We start from the raw sequence: 18,428 nt of genomic DNA, 5'->3' as shown, positions 1-18,428 counted from the left end.
AAGTAGAAATGTGTGTTCATTACAGTTGTAATTATATTACAATTAATTGTAATTGTAATAAATAGATATAATTGTTTTTGTGCACACAATGCAACATTAAAAAAAAAGTTATAATTATAAATGATATGTAAACATTATTTATGCTACTTTAATATTTTACATTTTAATATCCAAAGAATTACATCTAATTCAACATGGCCTAATAAAACTTTATTCACAAAATTCTATAATTTTTCACAATTCTTATTTTACACAGTAAAACTACACTCTTTTAAACTCATATGAGATATATTAAAACGTTAGAAAAATACAGTAAAATAGGATTGGCCAGCAATGAATGATTAAATTGGTAAGCATCACTTCACACAATAAGAAAAGATGTTTTAGAACATGTGTGGTAAATTATACTGCAAAGAGAATGTTTGAAACAATGCAGTCCGAAGCACTTTATTACATATATAAAATAAATTTATGATGTGACATCCATGACAAGACAAAAGTCTTGCACTCACTCACTTGCAAACATTCATACTTGCTATTCATTCATATGGACTACATTATTTAGAGGCATTCACTGATCTCATTTTCAAGTGAAAAAAGATAACAAAAGAGGTATATCAAATATAACTACCTGAGCTATAGTGTCTGTGAGCTGCTTTCAGATCATCACAGAATGATGCAGAGTTTAGATTTATGCCTAAGGCTCCTGTATGTCTTCAGATGGTCCTTTTTAGCATCAGTTCCATTCACTATGTGAGTAACTACTGGCATGCTCTCCATTGCTTGTCGTTTATGTGAGCGGTGTAAGAGGATTCGATAGACTCCAGTGATGGAGCTCCTGCTGTCTTTGCCTTGGTTGTTATGAATGTGGTCCGCGGTGATGCCAAGAGCCTCCAGGGCGTTCCTCAACTCCATATCATGCTCTTCAAGCTCCCCCGGCTTAGACTCAGCCAGATGGAGTGGTTCCAGTTTGAAGGGCTCAATGGCTTTTGGAAACTCCACTGGCAGCAGCCACTCACAGCCCATCATCTGTTCTACAGTGTAGCGGTCAGAAGGCTGGGGTTGCAGAATGCCCTGGATCAGTTTCTGGCAAGGTTCCGGTATCCAAGGAGGCACTGTGTACGTCCCATCCTGGATGCAGCGCTTTAGTTTGGCCACCGTTTCAGAACGGAAGGGCATGGTTCCAGTCACCATGAAGAAGAGCATGACCCCCAGTGCCCATATGTCCACACAAGCACCTATGTAGTGCTCATCCCTGAAGAGCTCAGGAGCGGCGTAAGGGGGAGAACCGCAGAAGGTGTTGAGAATCTCGTTGCGGCGGCTGACAGTGCTGAAGCCGAAGTCTCCCACTTTAACACAGGTGCTACAGGTGTAAAAAACATTCTCTGCTTTCAGGTCTCTGTGAACGATGTTATTGTCATGCTGCAAAATGAGAAAGATAAACTACTATTGACTTCTAAATATACAGATATTTTGAATAATGTGTTTTAACTGGGTAAATATATTTGTATCAAAATATTAAAATAAAATCTTGTCTATTATCATTGTTATTATTTATATAATATAATAATATAATAAGTTTCACCATTGTTTTGAATCAAATGTAGCAATCTTCTACATATGCATATATTTTTTTTTACTACAATTTTGGACATTTTAGTCATGGTACAACACAAAAAAAAAGCAAATAAATAAATAATTATTATTAATTATAATATTAATTATACTAAAAATATTTCAATATATTCAGTATTCTAATTTGTTGAGAGTGAATTGGTGAGTTTCTGTTAAATATGAGCCAAAATCATCACAATTAAAAGAACCAAAGACTTAAACTACTTCAGTCTGTGTGCAATGCATTTGTTTAATATACAAGTTTCACTGAAATAAATGAACTTTTCCATGACATTCTAATTTATTGAGAAGCACCTGTATATTCAAATAGTTTCAAGTTTTACAATTGTATTTTTATTTAATCTAATCTAAATCAACAACTAATTCTACCACCTAATCAAAAATCATAAGATTAAAATTTGTACATATAAAATCTTACATATTCGATAATATGATTATATCCAGATGCATTTCAGCTATGAAATTATAATAGATCTTTGTGTCAATTAATTTTCATTGAATTATACGTTATATTTCTGAATAAATTCTGAAAAAATATGGGCACTGTGTCACTGACCTTTATGTATGTGTTCTCCAACTATGTACATTATAAAAAAACTGGAAAAGTAGACTGGCATAAAATGGCTTAAATCTGCCAAATTTGAAAGGTCAGGAAAAACATAAGAATCATGACAAGAATATGTTTGTTGAATATGTTTAGTCCACATTTCTAACAGATTTCCCACTGAATTCTATTTGTTTGCATCATGTACATCTCACCATATGCTTGACAGCTGAGAGAACCTGAGAGAAGACAATCTTGCTGTCGATGTCGGAGAGCTTCCCCTCTGTGCTGATCTTCGTGTAGAGCTCTCCTCCGCTTGCGTACTCCATGACCAGGTGCAGACGGGTCAGCGTCTCCACCACCTCATACAGACGGATGATATTTGGATGGTGCAGCGTTTCCATGCTTGATATCTCCTGGGACAGCAGCCTTTGGGTCTTCTGATCGAACTTGGTTTTATCCAAGATCTTGATGGCTACTTTGTCTGTGGATGACAACAAAGTTTCAGTTACCGAAGATTATCATTCAGAAAACATTCATTTTATTTTGTCTGAGGGACATCCGAATTCCTACTAACTGCATATATGAATTGTTTATTCAAACAGCAGTAAAAGTCAACAAGTAATAAAGGTAAGACATTTGAGTAGTTTTGGTATTGAATATGGTGTTATGCGATATGGAAAGTCATTCCACATCCTCTCTTCAAGATCTGCCGCAGCACTAGTACAAATCCTCAAAATGCTCTTCGAGTGAATTCACAAATGGCTTGGTAAAGGCTCACCACAACTTCCTATTCCTTACACATGGCAATCTTTGCTGAGGCCTACGGAAATTCTAAAGGTCTCAACAGAAATGTGATGCCTCATAATCAAGCTGTGTCTAGACCAGACAAGTTGTCTCAGCTTGACTTTGACTGAGGACATGACCCACAATATCAATGTAAACTTGACTCTCAGGACACATATTCATCAAGAGAACAACACGGAGCATAAAGCACGCTTACTTGAGTTAAAAAATATAAAAATACTTTACAGGGTGTTAGTGAGCTATATGAATATTCCAGGTTCATAAAATTGTCAGTGAGCTGCTCCAAAATAAATAAATCAATATTTTAGCCTCCTGCTGTAGCTTATGGGGAAAACCACTCAGTAAAGTCAAAGGTTATAACCCATTACACAAAATTCAACTTAACTGACATGTACCTTTTGTCAGAGCATGGATGCCCAGCTTAACATGGGAAAAGTTTCCACAGCCTATCTCGCCACGAATCTTGTAGAAGCCGATGCGGCGGCCCACGGTGAGCTCTCTCACCATCATCTCATCTTGGCACATGTCCAGATTGAGCTTCTCCAGTGGGGTGAGGTGGTGTGGCTGGGTCCCCTCATCGTCCATGCAGATGTCAGAGCGGTCTTGTCGACTCCATCGGGCATAACGCTGGGGACCCGTGGCCACTTCTGAGACCCCAACAGAGTCCCCCCCAGCTGGGTAGACAGCAGTCATCCTGCCACAGACCACTGAGGGCTCAGCTCATGGCAGGAGACCTGGAACTAAGGCACCACCTGAAGGAACGAAATGAAACACAATTAGAGAACAGAGGAAAAGGTGAAGGGAAAAAATACATTAGCTTTTTTATCTCTGCCTATAAACAAAATCCATAATTTATCAAGGAGCAAATTATATAATAATAAAAAACTGAAACATTCTGAATAATTATTTTAATAATCTTACAATTGTAGTATATATATATATATATATATATACACACACACACACACACACACACATACATATATATATATATATATATATATATATATATATATATATGTATATATGTAGTAGACAATAATAGCAATATTGATGATAATAATTTAACAAAAATATTATTCTTATATTATTATTATATATATATATATATATATATATATAATATATATATATATATATATATATATATATATATATATATATATATATATATATATATATTATAAAAGCATTCAGACATGAATGGATAGCCCTCTCTCACCTTCACATGTTGCCCTGTACGTCTGCTTCAATTTCCCAAATTAGCTCATTATCATCACCTCATCTCAACTCAAGCTTATACACATATCTAACAACAAAAGAGAAGTTGTTTAGGCTCATCAGCTTCACCCAAGTGGCCCAGAGCACAGTGCTGTTCTTTCCCCTCAGTCCTGCATCTTCCTTAATTGGTTCGTATTCTCAGTAATAAAAAATAAAAAAGCACTGTGGATAAGCGTAGAGAACGATGAAGGCTGTGATTGTTGTCTGGCTGCTATAACAAGGCTCCACATTGCTCTCGCTGGCCCTGGCTTCATGTACGGTGCTTTCTCTCATTTAACATCGTTGTCTGGTTGGTCATTCAGAAATGGGGGTCCCACCTGGAAAACAGCCACTCCCTTTCATTTGTTCACCTCGGTGTGTTTCTTTGGTGCTTCTGACTCACTCTACAGTCTTCTTTCTTCGATTAGTGTTTACAGAGATCCTAATCCATGTCTTTTTTAGTAGCCCTTAAGTCTCCAATTTAAACATAGGGACTAAACTAATGGATTCACATTTACCTGGTGAGAGAGAGAGACAAAAAATATGTCAGTAGCATGACACATTTGATGCATTTAGCAGTATTAATTAAATAATTTCATTTATTTAAACAAGTATTAAATAAATTTTTAACTGCAGATGTGATTGAAATTATTATGTGCATTTGTGTGTGTTTCAGGATGCAATTAGGGTGAGTTTGCTGATGTAGTTTTCTGTAACAATGTCCCAACAGAGCAGAATATAAGAACACAGAGTGCCGTCATCTCACTCTCTAGAGACGCGGAGTGGTAACAGCACACATAAGACAAGCACTACACCCCCATTACACCACACTGGAACACAGACACCTCCTGGTTTGAAAGAGTTTTAAATGTCTGATGGATCTGCTGTATTTTATCATAGAACACTGTCTGTATGTCCGTGTATTTGGAGCACTCTCTCTCTCTCTCTCTCTCTCTATATATATATATATACATATACATACACAGTATAAATGAGTACACCCCCTCTGAATTAATATAAAATATTTATTTTCTTAATGATCACTAATATATATAAAGGAAAGATGGCAAAATTAAAACATATTAAACATCTACTTAATAAAAACAAAATATCTGCCAATATTTTCTGTAAGATAAGTAAATTAGCCAGTTTTGCTTAAATGAAGAATTGCATAAATGAGTACACCCTAGATTTAATTCAGAAAATGTGTAATATTATATATATAAATTGAAAAGTATACTGCTCTGACCCTTCCTGGCACTGAGTGTACAAGTTCACATCTGTCCTGTTTAACTCCTGGACAACCTGCTTAAATGCTCTGGTCTTTAATGGGGAGTTTTGCTCAGCTCGTCTCTACAGAATCCCCTACAGCTGCTCAAGAGCATTAAGATTGAGTGAAATACATGTGCACTGAAGGATTATCACTTTGGGAAAAAAAATATTATGCTGAAAAAAATGGCCGATAATGTACGGAATGAGGGGAGGGCAGAATCTTCTGTTTCAAGTTTTTGTATTACATCACACAGTAGTGTGTGAATTCATGCCAGCGTTGATAAAGCACAACTCCCTTGCACCTTCAGCACTCATTCATCCCTATATAAAAGCTTTTCTACCACAGAACCTCACTACCAAGCACTTATAACTGTACCCCTCTTTAGCAAAATTTTGGATGCTTTAGGATACAGAATAACTGACTTGGTCTCTTGAGACCAGAGCAAGGATTCCCAGAAGTATCTACCTTATAAATCCATTACTATAAAAAAGCATATAGCTCATAATTTAGTTCCTTTCTGGGACACAGCACCATTAAAATGAGTCTCATGGGCAGGATTTTGAATGTGGTCCTTACATCAATATTGCGATTCTTTACACGCCCCATGGGAAAGAAGCACTGACTAAGCATTAAGCATTGTCCACAAGGGCCATTTCTACTAATCCGGCGCTGATACACACACAAGATAAACACTAAACTCATGGGATATCAGTGGCCCCTGTAAGAAAAAAGCCTTGCTGCATGTACAGGGTTCAGATAGTAAAACCTCTGGCTCTAAAATGCAGGCACACATTCTATGAAATGCTCCTTAAAGGAAGTCATGGCCTAGTGGTTGGAGAGTTTAACTCCTAACCCTAAGGTAGTGGGTTCAAGTCTCGGGCCGGCAATACCACGACTTACATGCCCTTGAGCAAGGCACCAAACCGCCAACTGCTCTCCGGACGCCGCAGCATAAATGGCTGCCCACTGCTCCGGGTGTGTGTGAAATGCAGAGCACGAATTCTGAGTATGGGTCACCATACTTTGCTGTATGTCATGTCATTTTTTTTTTTTTACTATGACTTTCATTACTACATCGAAATATGCCTATTACCTACAATATAGCAGGGAAAAAACAGTATGTAAAAAGAGTTCTATATATCCGAATGCATAGTTTTCATATAATATTTGGCAAAAAGTACCAGGATGATCTTCCACTTCTAGCGAGATTCTAATAAGCACATTCGTTGTACACTTTACGATCCCATGAGAAGAGGTGTTGATGCAACTAACACCATAAGTCAGATGACAAAGTCATGTCATCCCTAACCTGTTGAACACAAAAGAAGATATTTTAAAGAATGTGACCTCCATATTTTTTCCACACTACATTGGCTACTTTGAAGTGTTTGGATACCCACATTCTTCAAAATATTGTCTGTGTTTAGAAGAAAGAAACTGTTTAGAAGGTTTGGAACACCTTGAGGGTAAGTAAACAATGATAGTATTTTCATTTTTGGGTGAACTATCACATTAATGACAGAATATGGGTTATTAAATTAAAAATCAAATCATATAAAAATGTGTGGATAACAATAATAAAAATTTTAAAGAGGCTCTACTATACATGTTAAAATGATTAACAGGTTGCTGTCTGTTTCTAAATAATGATATTAATTCTATATTAAAAATGCACAACACCACAAGCATCACAAATGCTTCTTAGATGAGTATTAAATACAGACCATAATTAAGTAGTTTTAAAATGATGTTTGGACCTTTGAGAACAAAAAAAAAACATGCAAATTATGAGAGGAAACCACAAAAAAGAAAAAAAAAAGGAAAAAAAAAAGGCTGCTTCTGTTGCATTGTGCCCTGTTAATGTATTCCATCATAGCAGCTTTAATCACAGACCTAAAACCATGTTTCATGTTATCTGACTGAGGAGTCATCAAAGGAGCCTGAACAAAAGTTGACATCAATCCATGAGAAACTACAAAGGATCATTCAATATCATAAATTACAATATTCTGAGTAAATTAATACTTCGTTCTATTCAGGAGCCATTTGGGATCAGCTCTATTCATTCAGACCTGAAGATTCACACACCTGTTTTGTTCAAACACTAATGCTGCCCTATTATTTACACCACCAGACCCTCAGCAGAATAGACCCCCCCACAAATTCCCAAATGCAAGACTAAAATCATGTTAATTACATATGTCATTTGATCAGTGGAGTCTGAATCAGTTTGTCAAGCTTTATAAATGTTCAGTCATAAAGGCTGGTCAAAAAAAGAAAAACAATACATATTTTTACACAGATATTAGCAATAGTACATATAATATGAAATATTACATTAATTATAAATTCATATAATTTTAACAAAATTATTCTGCAAGGGTAAATCTTTTATTTTAAACGCCACTAAAGTCACTAAAGGTGACAACACCCATGTTAGTGTCAGACTTTGGTGCCTATATGAGCTCTGTGCAATATAATTATGAGTGATGATAAGACCAGCCACATTTTTGAGATGATGCTCGTATCTGCGCCAAAGATGAATTGTAGTTTACAGGCTTCCATAACAACCGCTGCTGATCAACATCAAGATTTGTCTGCTGATATCTGAACAAATTATACCTATAAAGCCTTGTAAACAACTTGTAGGCAAACGTGAATTCATCATGCTTTTAACCTTTCAATATGATAGGAATCGATAAGGATAAATATCCTTACCTTTCTGAAGCGTTGCTCGTTGAAATATTGTGCGCATTCGTTGCGGGAACATTCAGCTTGTGGCTGTCACAGACTGAATGTGATGCGCGAGGACTCCGTGCACCGTCACAGCGAAAGGGAGGTCAAATAACGGACAGCTCTGTTAACCAATCACAGCTTGGAGGTGGGACAAGGGGGTTGCTTAAACCAATAGGCTATTAGGACATTTCCAAATAGAAAAAAATATATATGTCCGTTGTGTTTTGCAAAAATAAATAAATAAATAAAACTGTGTAAAAAGAGTAACAAATTGGAGACTCTAGTTTAAATTAAACAAAAAACAACATCAAAAAAGTAACTTACCTTTGAGACTATCCGTGGACCAGATTATTATCCATATCAATGTATCAATATATTAACAGTGATTATGATCCTATAAACTAGTGTGTTTCAGTAACACAGCCATTCCCTTGCAAAATATATAGACAACCATATATTTTAATTTGTTTAAAGAAATATAAATAATCATAATGGGATGTTTTAAACATTTTAATCAAACTGTTTTAAGATATTAATGATAATATTGAAATTAACTACATTAATGATGAGAAACAATTTTAACATCCTGCAGCCCTCCAAGAAATTTTTAAAGGTCCCATAGTGGGTCACGGCCCTCTAGTTGAGAGTCACTGCCCTTAGAGGCGATCAGAGCACCTCTGGTTTAACCCATGCCCACTTCAGCACTAAAGAGTTGCTGTATATCCCAATTACATTTAATTTCCTGTTCACATTAAACACTGCTACTGAAAACAGGCTCAGAGTGCCACATCAGGGTTAAAACCTGTGACAAATATTTTATACATCATTTTATTGCTCTGTACAGCTGAACAGCAAATTTACTAGAAATTAATTGTGCGGACCATTGTATTTCAGCATTGGCTGAAACTCAAGAACAGAACTGCATACATGTCTCTTGATTATCTGGGGACACAATTTGCTTTTTAATTCTTTTATGAAAATAAGTTTCTTACACGCACTATAAACATACATCCAAAGATAACTTCAAAAAAAAAAGTAAATCTTTCCACCCCCGAAACAGTCTTGGTGACATGCACTATTCATGTAATAATTACACCTCATACTATTCTTATCCACAACATACATTAAAAAGCATGACTGAACCTGTGATCAGATTTATAGAGACACGTCTTTCTGAGAAGTGAAAAGCAAAGCTTACTGTATAATATTAATGTGGTATGAAATGAGGAAAAGGCCTGGATCACCTTCCAAGTTTATACTTAAAATGTCCATGCACAGGGGAGGCCTTTCATACATTTGCAGTCTTTTCTTCTTTCAAATGGTCCACTGCCTCTTGTTTAACTTCACAGTCTGCTGGTTCTGCAACAGTCACCTGTTCTATTTGGATTTCTATTGCTTGTTCTTTCAATTTCTCGCCATCTACTTGTAAAACCACTGTCTCTTCCACCCCACCCACAGTTTGAGAAGGCTCTTCCTCCACCATGACAGTCTCGTCAACAGCAACAACGTCCACCGGCTCCACAGTGATATGCTCCACACACATGCCGTCCTCCAGGATCACCCTCTCCTCTCCGTCCTCAACCTCTGCCACAGCCAAGACCGTGGTTGGGTCTGAAATCATGACATCCTCTGTGCCGATAACCTTCTCCTGAAAGCCGTGGATTTCTTGCAGATGATTGTGGAGGTCTCTATTTAGCATGAACCATTGATCGCAGATGGTGCAGTGGTTGGGTTTCTCACCCGTGTGGATCACCAAATGGTACTTGAACTGCTCCCAACTATTGAAAACACTGCTACAGACCTGAGAAGAGAAAAAGATAAGTGAGTAGGGCTGCAAGAATAAGCAAAATAAAACTGAAACTGCCATATAGTGTAATTATTAAATTGCATTTAATTAAATCAATTTATTTTACATTTTTGGCATCACAACCACAACCACCTTCCCAAACTTAAAATGATAACATTTATAAACCCACGGTTGTTAACAAAAGAAAACAAGCCTGAAGTATTCTGTCAAAAATAAAGCTTGATGCTTTGGCATTTGAAAATGATAGATGCATTTTGGTTGATCCAGTATCAAGTGGACAACGCTAAATACAGGTGTGAACGGGGTGTAAAGCGTTTTGTCCACTTTCGACCACTTCCAGAGATACTGAGGCAGTCAAATGCAGTCAATCAGACTGGTCTCGTAGTGTGGATGCTCACATGGTCAAATGCCTTCGAACAGCCACAAAACACCACCCCCTCTCTGCCTACTGAACCAATTCGAAAACATTACGGGACGTGAAGGCGAAAAAAAAGTCTAAAACAAACCCACAGCGTTCAACATAGTTTTGTAGTTATCGTGGCAAAAAACAAAAGCTGCTGCACTCCTTATCATTTTATGTTGTCTCCTTTAGCATTTTTATGTAAATTGCGCAATACTTCGAAATACTAGATCGAAAGATCAAAAATAGCAGTAAAAGTTTTTAGCTCAGTGTTTTCTCTTAAAACCTATTCAACTTTTACTAAGGAATAGAGAAAAGTTTAAGCTAAGAGTAAGGGTGGGGTTGACCTTTTTTCTATGGATGATGTCAGCTTGCTTACTAATTACGTCCACAGTGATTTGCTGATAGTCTCTGTCAGAGATTTATTCATAGAAATATTGAAGAGTTATATTATATAATATATAATATAACAATATTATGTTGCCATATTCAAAGGTTTTAAGAAGCAGGCTCTGTCACTAATTAAACCATTATATGTTCAGCTAATTGTCAGCCACTTACACGTGTGCTACTCATAATTAGTGAATATGCATATAAACAGCCTTTTTAATTAACAGAGTAGAAGAATCATAGCTGATAGTAAAGCATGCAAACTTAAACTTAAAAGAAAACCAAACCGGACACAAGCACAGCTGCTACTTCTTGTCCAGCTGGTTAATGAAAACAAGGATATAATATCAAAGGAACATTTGGAGTTGGAATAACCTCTAAAACCAAAGGTGATACCTTTTTAAAAGCTCATTATCGTCAAATGTTTTTCAAATGTTCTTATTCTAGGGCAAATTGTCAGCAACAGCCATTTTAGGATAGTCTGTGGCTTGGTCTTTATAGTGACTAAGGAGTCCTCTTCACTACTTCTAATGTTTCACAGATTTAGGAGCTAGTTTTAGTGTTAAAACATTTTGTAAAACACTTAGAGTGCAAAACATTCTTAAAATATGATCGTGGGTTTTTTTTAGTCCTATAAGTGACTAGAAATGCATGTTTGGATAATATGTTACTGGTTAAAACTAACCTGGCATTCATAGAGCTTCTTTCTCCCTTTTTTGGCTCCAGCACCATTTTGACATGCTGACATGTGGCACTTCAGTGTACTGTTCCTGGCAAAACGTTCATGGCACTCCGGGCACTCAAAGGGTTTCTCACCTACATATACATGAATAAATGATAAAAGCTGATTAGAGATTAAACTTGAATACATTTGTTTAAATCCATTTAACTTCATAATATCTCACCCACACACCTGTGTGCTTCCTTAAATGCTCTTTGAAGTGTCCAAAATGATCAAACTGCTTTTCACAGTACTCGCAAACATGCACTTTCTTTTTCTGCCGTCGGGATTGTTCCTCTGCATCAAAGTGATAATTATTCAGGTGCAGTTTAAGGGCTCCTTCGCGGGCGTATGTTTTGCCGCAGTGTCTACAGACAAAGCCCTTATCTGGAGTAGTGGTGTGAGTCTTCATGTGCTGTTTGAGGTGGTAGTAGAGTTTGAAGCAGCGGTCACACTTGTCACAACGGAAAAGGTTGTCCAGCTGAGAGATCTGAACCTCCACCACTTCGATATTCTCCAGGGTTTTGGAGGCCATCACAGCCTCATCCTGCATGACTATTGTCTCATCTTCTTGGTTTCTCATCACATGGACCGTTTGCTTTCCCTGCTGGTACTTGCTGGTGATGTCAGCCAATAAGGCCAATGCAGAGTCATCCGATGAGGGTTCAGTGGAACTCCTGGCAGCATCCACTACTTCCACCAGGCCACTTTCCTCCACCTCAATATGTTCCTCGCCAACCTCCACTTCAATCTCAACAGATTCAGTCTCCACTGAAGGAAGAGTCTCAGTGATCACATTGGAGGTCTCTGCAATCTTCCTCTTCTTAGCCTTGCTCTTTCCAGTCAAGGCCTGGGAGGAGTTTATTGAGGTGGTACCATTCCTTCTAGATGGGAGAAGAAACATAATAGTTAAAAATCAACTTCAGGATAAAAGCAGGCAAAAAAAAAAAAAAAAAAGTACAATAATGAATAACCTGTTGTTCAAGGCTTTGATCGCCTCGTGCATTTGAAGGTACTCCGCAGCTCTCCAGACATCATTGACTTCTTCCTGACCGTTCACAGCTAATGTAGCCGTATAAGTGAACTCCATTAGGTGGCGGAAGGCAGTGTTGCTTACACCTAGAGAAATAAATTATTGAGCATTTAATATTTTAAGTATTTTTTAGATTATTACTATTAATGCTGGGAGAACATAAATACAAAAGTAGAAATGTGTCAACTTGTAGATTTAATTGCTATCAACTTTGATACAAAAACTTGAGGTCTGACAGGTTTAAAATTTTGATAAGAGCGTAGGACACAAAGACAGAAAAAAAATGTAAACGTATGGACCTGATGATCTCTATTGGACCTGATGCCGTCTATTGTGATGCTAGGCAGCTGCACCAAAACATTCTCCCACATTTTTTGACAGCTTGAAATTTAAAGTATAGGCTACATTCTCTGACTAAGCAGAAAAACGTATCGCCCGATGCCGATATCTGAAAAATGTCAAATATCGGCATCAGGCGATACTACTACTATACAGCTCACACACTCTCTCTCGTTTACTGTTGTTGTGAACAGTTCTGTCTAATACAGATAGAACTCTGCCTAATAATCAGATATAAAGGTTAAACAAATAAATGTATACTAAAAGTATTATAATGATTAGAGGTCGACCAATGTATTGGTTTTGCCGATTAATCGGCACCAATAGTTGAGTGATGGAACAATCAGTTATCAGCAAAAATCCATACCCATAATTTTCCGGGTTGTGTCTGTTGCTGGAGCGGCTGAGAAGGGTGTTTTCATTATACAGAGAGTGAGTGGCCTCTAGTGGTTGAAATCACTGGCAGCACGTGCTGTTTGTTTGTACACGTGATGCTGCACGCTGAACAAAGCGAGAAACTTCAGACCCGGATTTAAATCCAGCTGACAGAAAATCCTACTACGCCATTCACATAGTTTTCCATTAAATTGGATTATATTTGCCCCTATTCGTTGTTAATGTACATAATGAATTGTATATCGAGCATTTTCATCGAAACGTTTGTATTTCTGTGGCTCTAATAAAGTCTGGATTGCTATTTACGTTTCTCCGTTTTTTTAAACAATGAACTTCAAACTTATCTATGCCTCATTGTTCATTCTTGAAGTAAACTTGTGTCTGTTTGGTGAATAAATAAACAGTTTTAGACCGCTGCTCAAGGGCAACTTGAAGCGACGTGTCTGGAGTGTGTGTGATACCGGCGAGTTCTCCTAGACTCTGTGCTGCTCTTTTATTTTGATTAGATAATCACTAAGTGTTTAAGGATAGAAGCAGTTCAAATGTGAGTTAAACTGTACTGGAATAAATGTAGGGCCCTTCGTTTTCCACAATGCAGAAAACATGGAATCGTTGAATAGAATTCATAGTTTAACGTGGAATGTCACGGAATTGGTAAAATTTTTAATAAATTAAAAGCAGGTCATTACACTTAAATCAAATCACGATATGGACTAATACCTATAACTATTAAGCTGGGAAAGTCGATACACAGAACTGTAAAGGTATTCACAGAAACCCATCAAAAAAGTCCGGCTTGATTTTTCAGTAGAATGTACATAATAACATTATTTTTTTTATATAGTAAATCCTATTTGTTTGCAAAAAAAAAAGTTACTTTTCAGTAATTAAAAGATAAAATTAAAATTATATTAATGGTTCATGTCTTGATTTGATAACCAGAAAAAAATCAATACACAACACAGAATTTTTGAGGGGGAAAAAAATCATAAGGCTTCTTTAAGAAAAAAAAAAAATTAATTAAGTTGTTTTATGCATTCAAATAATAAGACATGCTAAAACACAGAATTTGGTAACAATAAAAAAAAAATATGGTGAGAAAAAATAAAGCATTTAATAGGGCCATCAACTTTTATTAAATGAATGTGAAAATGCATACGTTTCATGGTTTTAATTAATTAGACATGCTTGATTAATAAACTTTAATTTAACTATTAAAAAGGAGCGGAAAAAATTAAAACAATACAGGAACTACTACTAGTAAGGTTCAGTACTGTTTTTTTTTTTTTTGTATGTTTTTTTTTTTTTTTTTAATAAAGCACTATTTTAGTTTTTGTTCAGTATCCATTTTAAATGCTATTGGTTAATTAATCTGTATTGGCCAGTGTGGTCCAACCTAGCCATCGATATCGGCAAAATTCAGTATCGGTCAATCTCTAATAACGATTGCTTTTATATTGTTAGCAGTAAAAAATAAAAAAAATAAAAAAAAGCAAACATTATAATACTTTCTCTTTGCTGTCAGCAGTAAGCAAATACACATTTATATAATTTAAACAAATCTTTGAGTGGCCAATGAACATTTAATTTCACAAACCTAGCAAACAGTCAAATCCAGCTTTGAGATCTTGTGAAGTGTGTATGTGTCTCCAGCATGATCCAGTGTTCTCTGTGTGGCGGTCAGTCTTTGTGAATTGAATTCTATAAACTTTAAACTCATGATTTTAAATTATGCTGCGCTTTATACATTTGCCCACTGTCATATTTGTCATTTTCACTGTGTGTTGTATGAAAATGACTGTTACCCTTACTTTATTTAAAAAATATGATTCCAAATGCACACAAACTTCCCAGAATACGGAGTGCCCTGTTGGTTACAATTGCTCAGCTCAACTTAAATAATGTTTTTATAAAATATTTATTTATTTGAGAAAAATTCTTAAATTATGTTTATTTTACACATTTTTTTTAACCACTGTCAAACTATTTCAAATGTCTTAAATATTAACAGTTAAAAAAAAAAAAAATATATATATATATATATATATATATATATATATATATATATATATATATATATATATATATATATATATATATATATATATATATATATATATAAATAAAAGGGTTGTGCCCTCTCTCTTGCTCCACCCATGCATGATAATATCATGTATCGTCGATCTAAGGGGGTGACGATATGACAATTTAAAAAATGACCATATCGCCCAACACTAATATATAGATAGATAGATAGATAGATAGGCCCCCCTGCTTTCCAAGATATTGGCATCAGCTGTCAAAAAAAACAAAAAAAAACAATATCGGTTCATCACTAATCTATTATCTGCTATACAAACAAAATGCCACCAAGTCGTCAACTGGATTGCAAACAGGTGCTTCCAGTTTAGACAGATATACTGATTAAGATTTGACATTATCCAGAACAAACAGGCTACACTGTAATAATAAATAACAGTTTTTGATTCCATACAGTTGTGTGTATTGTTAGGTACCTTCAATCTCCACTAGAGGCTCTTGAGTGAAGTCCTGGAAGAATTTGTGGAAAAACTGACTGCAGGCAGCCAGAACAGCTTTGTGGGCTCTAAACTGATGTCCTGTTAAAGTAACCACAATCATCAACACCACCAAATATGTGCAACTGTCTATTTAACTGTATAATAGTTTGCATAATTCAGTAAGATACTATATTTTGAGGTAGAAAGGCCGGAAACCTTACCATCCACGATAAGAGTGATGTCTGTGAACTGATCCAGCTGACGCTGCTCATTCAGTTTGTCAAGCATCACTTTGTAATGGGCTGGAAACTCATGCCCATAGTCAACATCTCCATCAACAGACATGGCTCAGCCCTTTCCCTGCGCATGCAAGTACTATTAAGAAACAAACAAACATACGTAGACTTCTACAATATTAAAATATTAAATGTCAATGCATTTTTACAGCCAACAAATTCTTCTGCAAACTTTAACTAGCTTATGTAATTTAACACAGACAATGTTTTCAGATGAATTAGGCACATACTTTGTAATGGCCCCTATGCCAACAGATCCACAGAGTAGCGGTCATTTCTAAACAGCAAGCTGAATACGCGCTTTTCTACAGGGAGCTTCTCTACGCAAGACGGGCTGCTTTACACCCAACTGGTCAAACTGCTGCAAAAGCCACGACTTCAACAGCCCAACCGCACAGAGGCCCTACAGAAATATACAAACGGCAAAAGCAGCAATGTGTGCCAGTCAACTTCATGTTCCTCGCGCGCTAGGCCTGTGGATGCTAACGCATTCGCCATTTGTTTTCTGGACCATTGTCGTTACGTCATCAAATCGCGCATTAAAATGCTCTTTTAATCAAACAGATTCCCTCTCGGCTAAATAATGAGTGATGCCGGGTGTCTAACGCTCCCGAGAACTTACCCCGGGTGACGCTGTGCTGTTAAGTGAAGTAGCTTCTATTCGTTGGAGGCCTGAATCGATGAATGTGCTGTTTTTCCTCCGCTCGTCGGAAAAGGGCGGTCGCTTTTGCTTTGGCCTCGAGTTCCCATAAGCCCCTGCGGAAGAGTTTTATCGCGCGAGGCTGACAGGTGGTGGTTACCAGGGCGACGGAGCCCAAAGATTATGTCATCTTCAAGAATGGAAAATGTAAATACGTCTTATACGTGTTATAAGTAACATTTTGGGGTTGGCAGCCTGATTTGGATTAAAATAAATCAATAATACTATACTATAATTACTCTATAATTTATCACAAAATTACCTACTAATAAACATTTTGAATGCTTGTACATACAATTCATTGATATATTATTATTATTATTTTTATTCACTTCATTTAACATTTTTTAATTTGAATAATTAAATTTAATTTTAAATGTTTTGTTTCTAAAACGTTTTCTTTTTTCATTTTTAAGTATTTTTTATTGTCTTTGTCATTTTTATTTTTATTACAGTTTTAGTTATTTTAGATAATATAAAATAAATGTAAGATTTGTATATTTTTATTTCAGTTAACGTTTTTAATGGCTTTAGTTTTAATAACCCTGATCCAATGTAGCAATGTTACTTTTGTTCAAAAACACATTGGAGAAAAAAAATCCACAAATTAGAAAAAAAAACTCAGCATTTATTAAAGTCTAAAAATAACATTATTTTGACCAATTACTCTGTAAGAATTAATTATAGCTATATATTATTTGTTCATCTAGACCTATAAGACCTCAAACATAAATATTACATTTTTCACTAAGGATATTTGAAGATAAGTTGAAATTTGTGATATTAAAATGTTTTTTGTTTCTCTCATGTAATCCACCTTTGACAAACAAAGCTCTCCACTGATACACTCTTAAAACTAAAGGTTATTTATTAGTATTGACGGTTCCATTAAGAACCTTTAACACACATGGAACCTTTTTATTAAGAACAAATGGTTCTTTTAAGAAGTTATATGGGAAACCTAAGGTTCTATGGGAAACCTAAGATGATTATTGTATGGCATGACTGTGAAAACCCGTTTGGAATCTTTATTATCATTAATATGACAAAAAAAAGGCAAGGCGTTGATGTTTGCCTACAAACCTACTGGCTCTGAACCCAGTTACCTAAATTCATTACTTCAGACTTATGTGCCCTATAGAAGCGAACGTCGCTTGATTGGATTGTTCCATCCCAAAGAAGCACAAAGTCACTTTTACGGACTTTTAAATGAAATGTTCCCTCCTGGTGGAATGACCTCCCCAGCTCAATCCGAGCAGCTGAGTCCTTAGCCATCTTCAAGAATCGGCTTAAAACACATTTCTTCCATCTTTATTTTACCCTCTAATTTTAGCACTCACTATTCTAATTCTATTCTTAAAATTTTTTTAACTACCTTTCTAATCTTTTTATATTCTATTTACATTTATTATGCAATTGTGTGTGTGTGTGTGTGTGTATGTGTGTGTGTGTGTGTGTGTGTATAGACCTCTAACACTAGCTTGCTCTATTCTTTTTCTATTCCATCTGTTTTCTTTTTATTTATTATATTATTTAAAAGCCCATGCTACATGTAATGTGTTAAAGGGGGGG

The 18,428-nt window shown here is 35.9% G+C and overlaps 2 protein-coding genes across 7 annotated transcripts; both read right to left on the bottom strand.

Moving 5' to 3' along the window:
• Position 1: 1 nt before the first annotated feature.
• Positions 2-8,693, bottom strand: LOC113096374 (serine/threonine-protein kinase NIM1-like). The gene is made up of 5 exons (XM_026261754.1): positions 8,238-8,693; positions 4,209-4,764; positions 3,382-3,738; positions 2,395-2,663; positions 2-1,422 (listed from the first exon to the last, which is right to left on the bottom strand). Exons 3-5 carry the CDS (start codon positions 3,677-3,679, stop codon positions 667-669), a joined length of 1,323 nt encoding a protein of 440 aa, XP_026117539.1. The 5' UTR covers positions 3,680-3,738; positions 4,209-4,764; positions 8,238-8,693; the 3' UTR covers positions 2-666.
• Positions 8,694-9,055: 362 nt separating this feature from the next.
• znf131 (zinc finger protein 131) lies at positions 9,056-16,922 on the bottom strand. 6 transcript variants are annotated; one of them, XM_026261748.1, is made up of 8 exons: positions 16,779-16,910; positions 16,387-16,559; positions 16,082-16,235; positions 15,858-15,959; positions 12,548-12,692; positions 11,766-12,457; positions 11,538-11,668; positions 9,056-10,056 (listed from the first exon to the last, which is right to left on the bottom strand). In XM_026261748.1, the coding sequence occupies exons 3-8, from the start codon at positions 16,203-16,205 to the stop codon at positions 9,544-9,546; spliced, it is 1,707 nt and encodes a 568-aa protein (XP_026117533.1). In that variant the 5' UTR covers positions 16,206-16,235; positions 16,387-16,559; positions 16,779-16,910; the 3' UTR covers positions 9,056-9,543. The 6 variants fall into 6 exon arrangements, with proteins under 6 accessions (XP_026117533.1, XP_026117531.1, XP_026117537.1 ...); XM_026261746.1 differs by lacking the exon at positions 16,387-16,559 and having other exon boundaries at positions 16,779-16,922; XM_026261752.1 differs by lacking the exon at positions 16,387-16,559 and having other exon boundaries at positions 11,766-12,454; positions 16,779-16,922.
• Between the last annotated feature and the right edge of the window lie 1,506 nt (positions 16,923-18,428).

The sequence above is a fragment of the Carassius auratus genome, unplaced genomic scaffold, assembly GCF_003368295.1.
Source record: "Carassius auratus strain Wakin unplaced genomic scaffold, ASM336829v1 scaf_tig00215912, whole genome shotgun sequence".
Taxonomy (NCBI): domain Eukaryota; kingdom Metazoa; phylum Chordata; class Actinopteri; order Cypriniformes; family Cyprinidae; genus Carassius; species Carassius auratus.
Note: the sequence above shows the minus strand (reverse complement) of the source record. Positions and strands in the feature narration are given on the sequence as shown.

Excerpts from the sequence above, each read along its gene's own strand:
- LOC113096374 (XM_026261754.1), bottom strand. The coding sequence starts at position 3,679 with ATGACTGCTGTCTACCCAGCTGGGGGGGACTCTGTTGGGGTCTCAGAA. Across the intron at positions 2,664-3,381 it reads CATCCATGCTCTGACAAAAG|ACAAAGTAGCCATCAAGATC; the intron begins GTACATGTCAGT and ends TGTCATCCACAG. Across the intron at positions 1,423-2,394 it reads TCTCAGCTGTCAAGCATATG|CATGACAATAACATCGTTCA; the intron begins GTGAGATGTACA and ends CTCATTTTGCAG.
- znf131 (XM_026261746.1), bottom strand. The coding sequence starts at position 16,205 with ATGTCTGTTGATGGAGATGTTGACTATGGGCATGAGTTTCCAGCCCAT. Across the intron at positions 15,960-16,081 it reads CATCACTCTTATCGTGGATG|GACATCAGTTTAGAGCCCAC; the intron begins GTAAGGTTTCCG and ends TTACTTTAACAG. Across the intron at positions 10,057-11,537 it reads AGAAGCTCTATGAATGCCAG|GTCTGTAGCAGTGTTTTCAA; the intron begins GTTAGTTTTAAC and ends TTCTCTTCTCAG.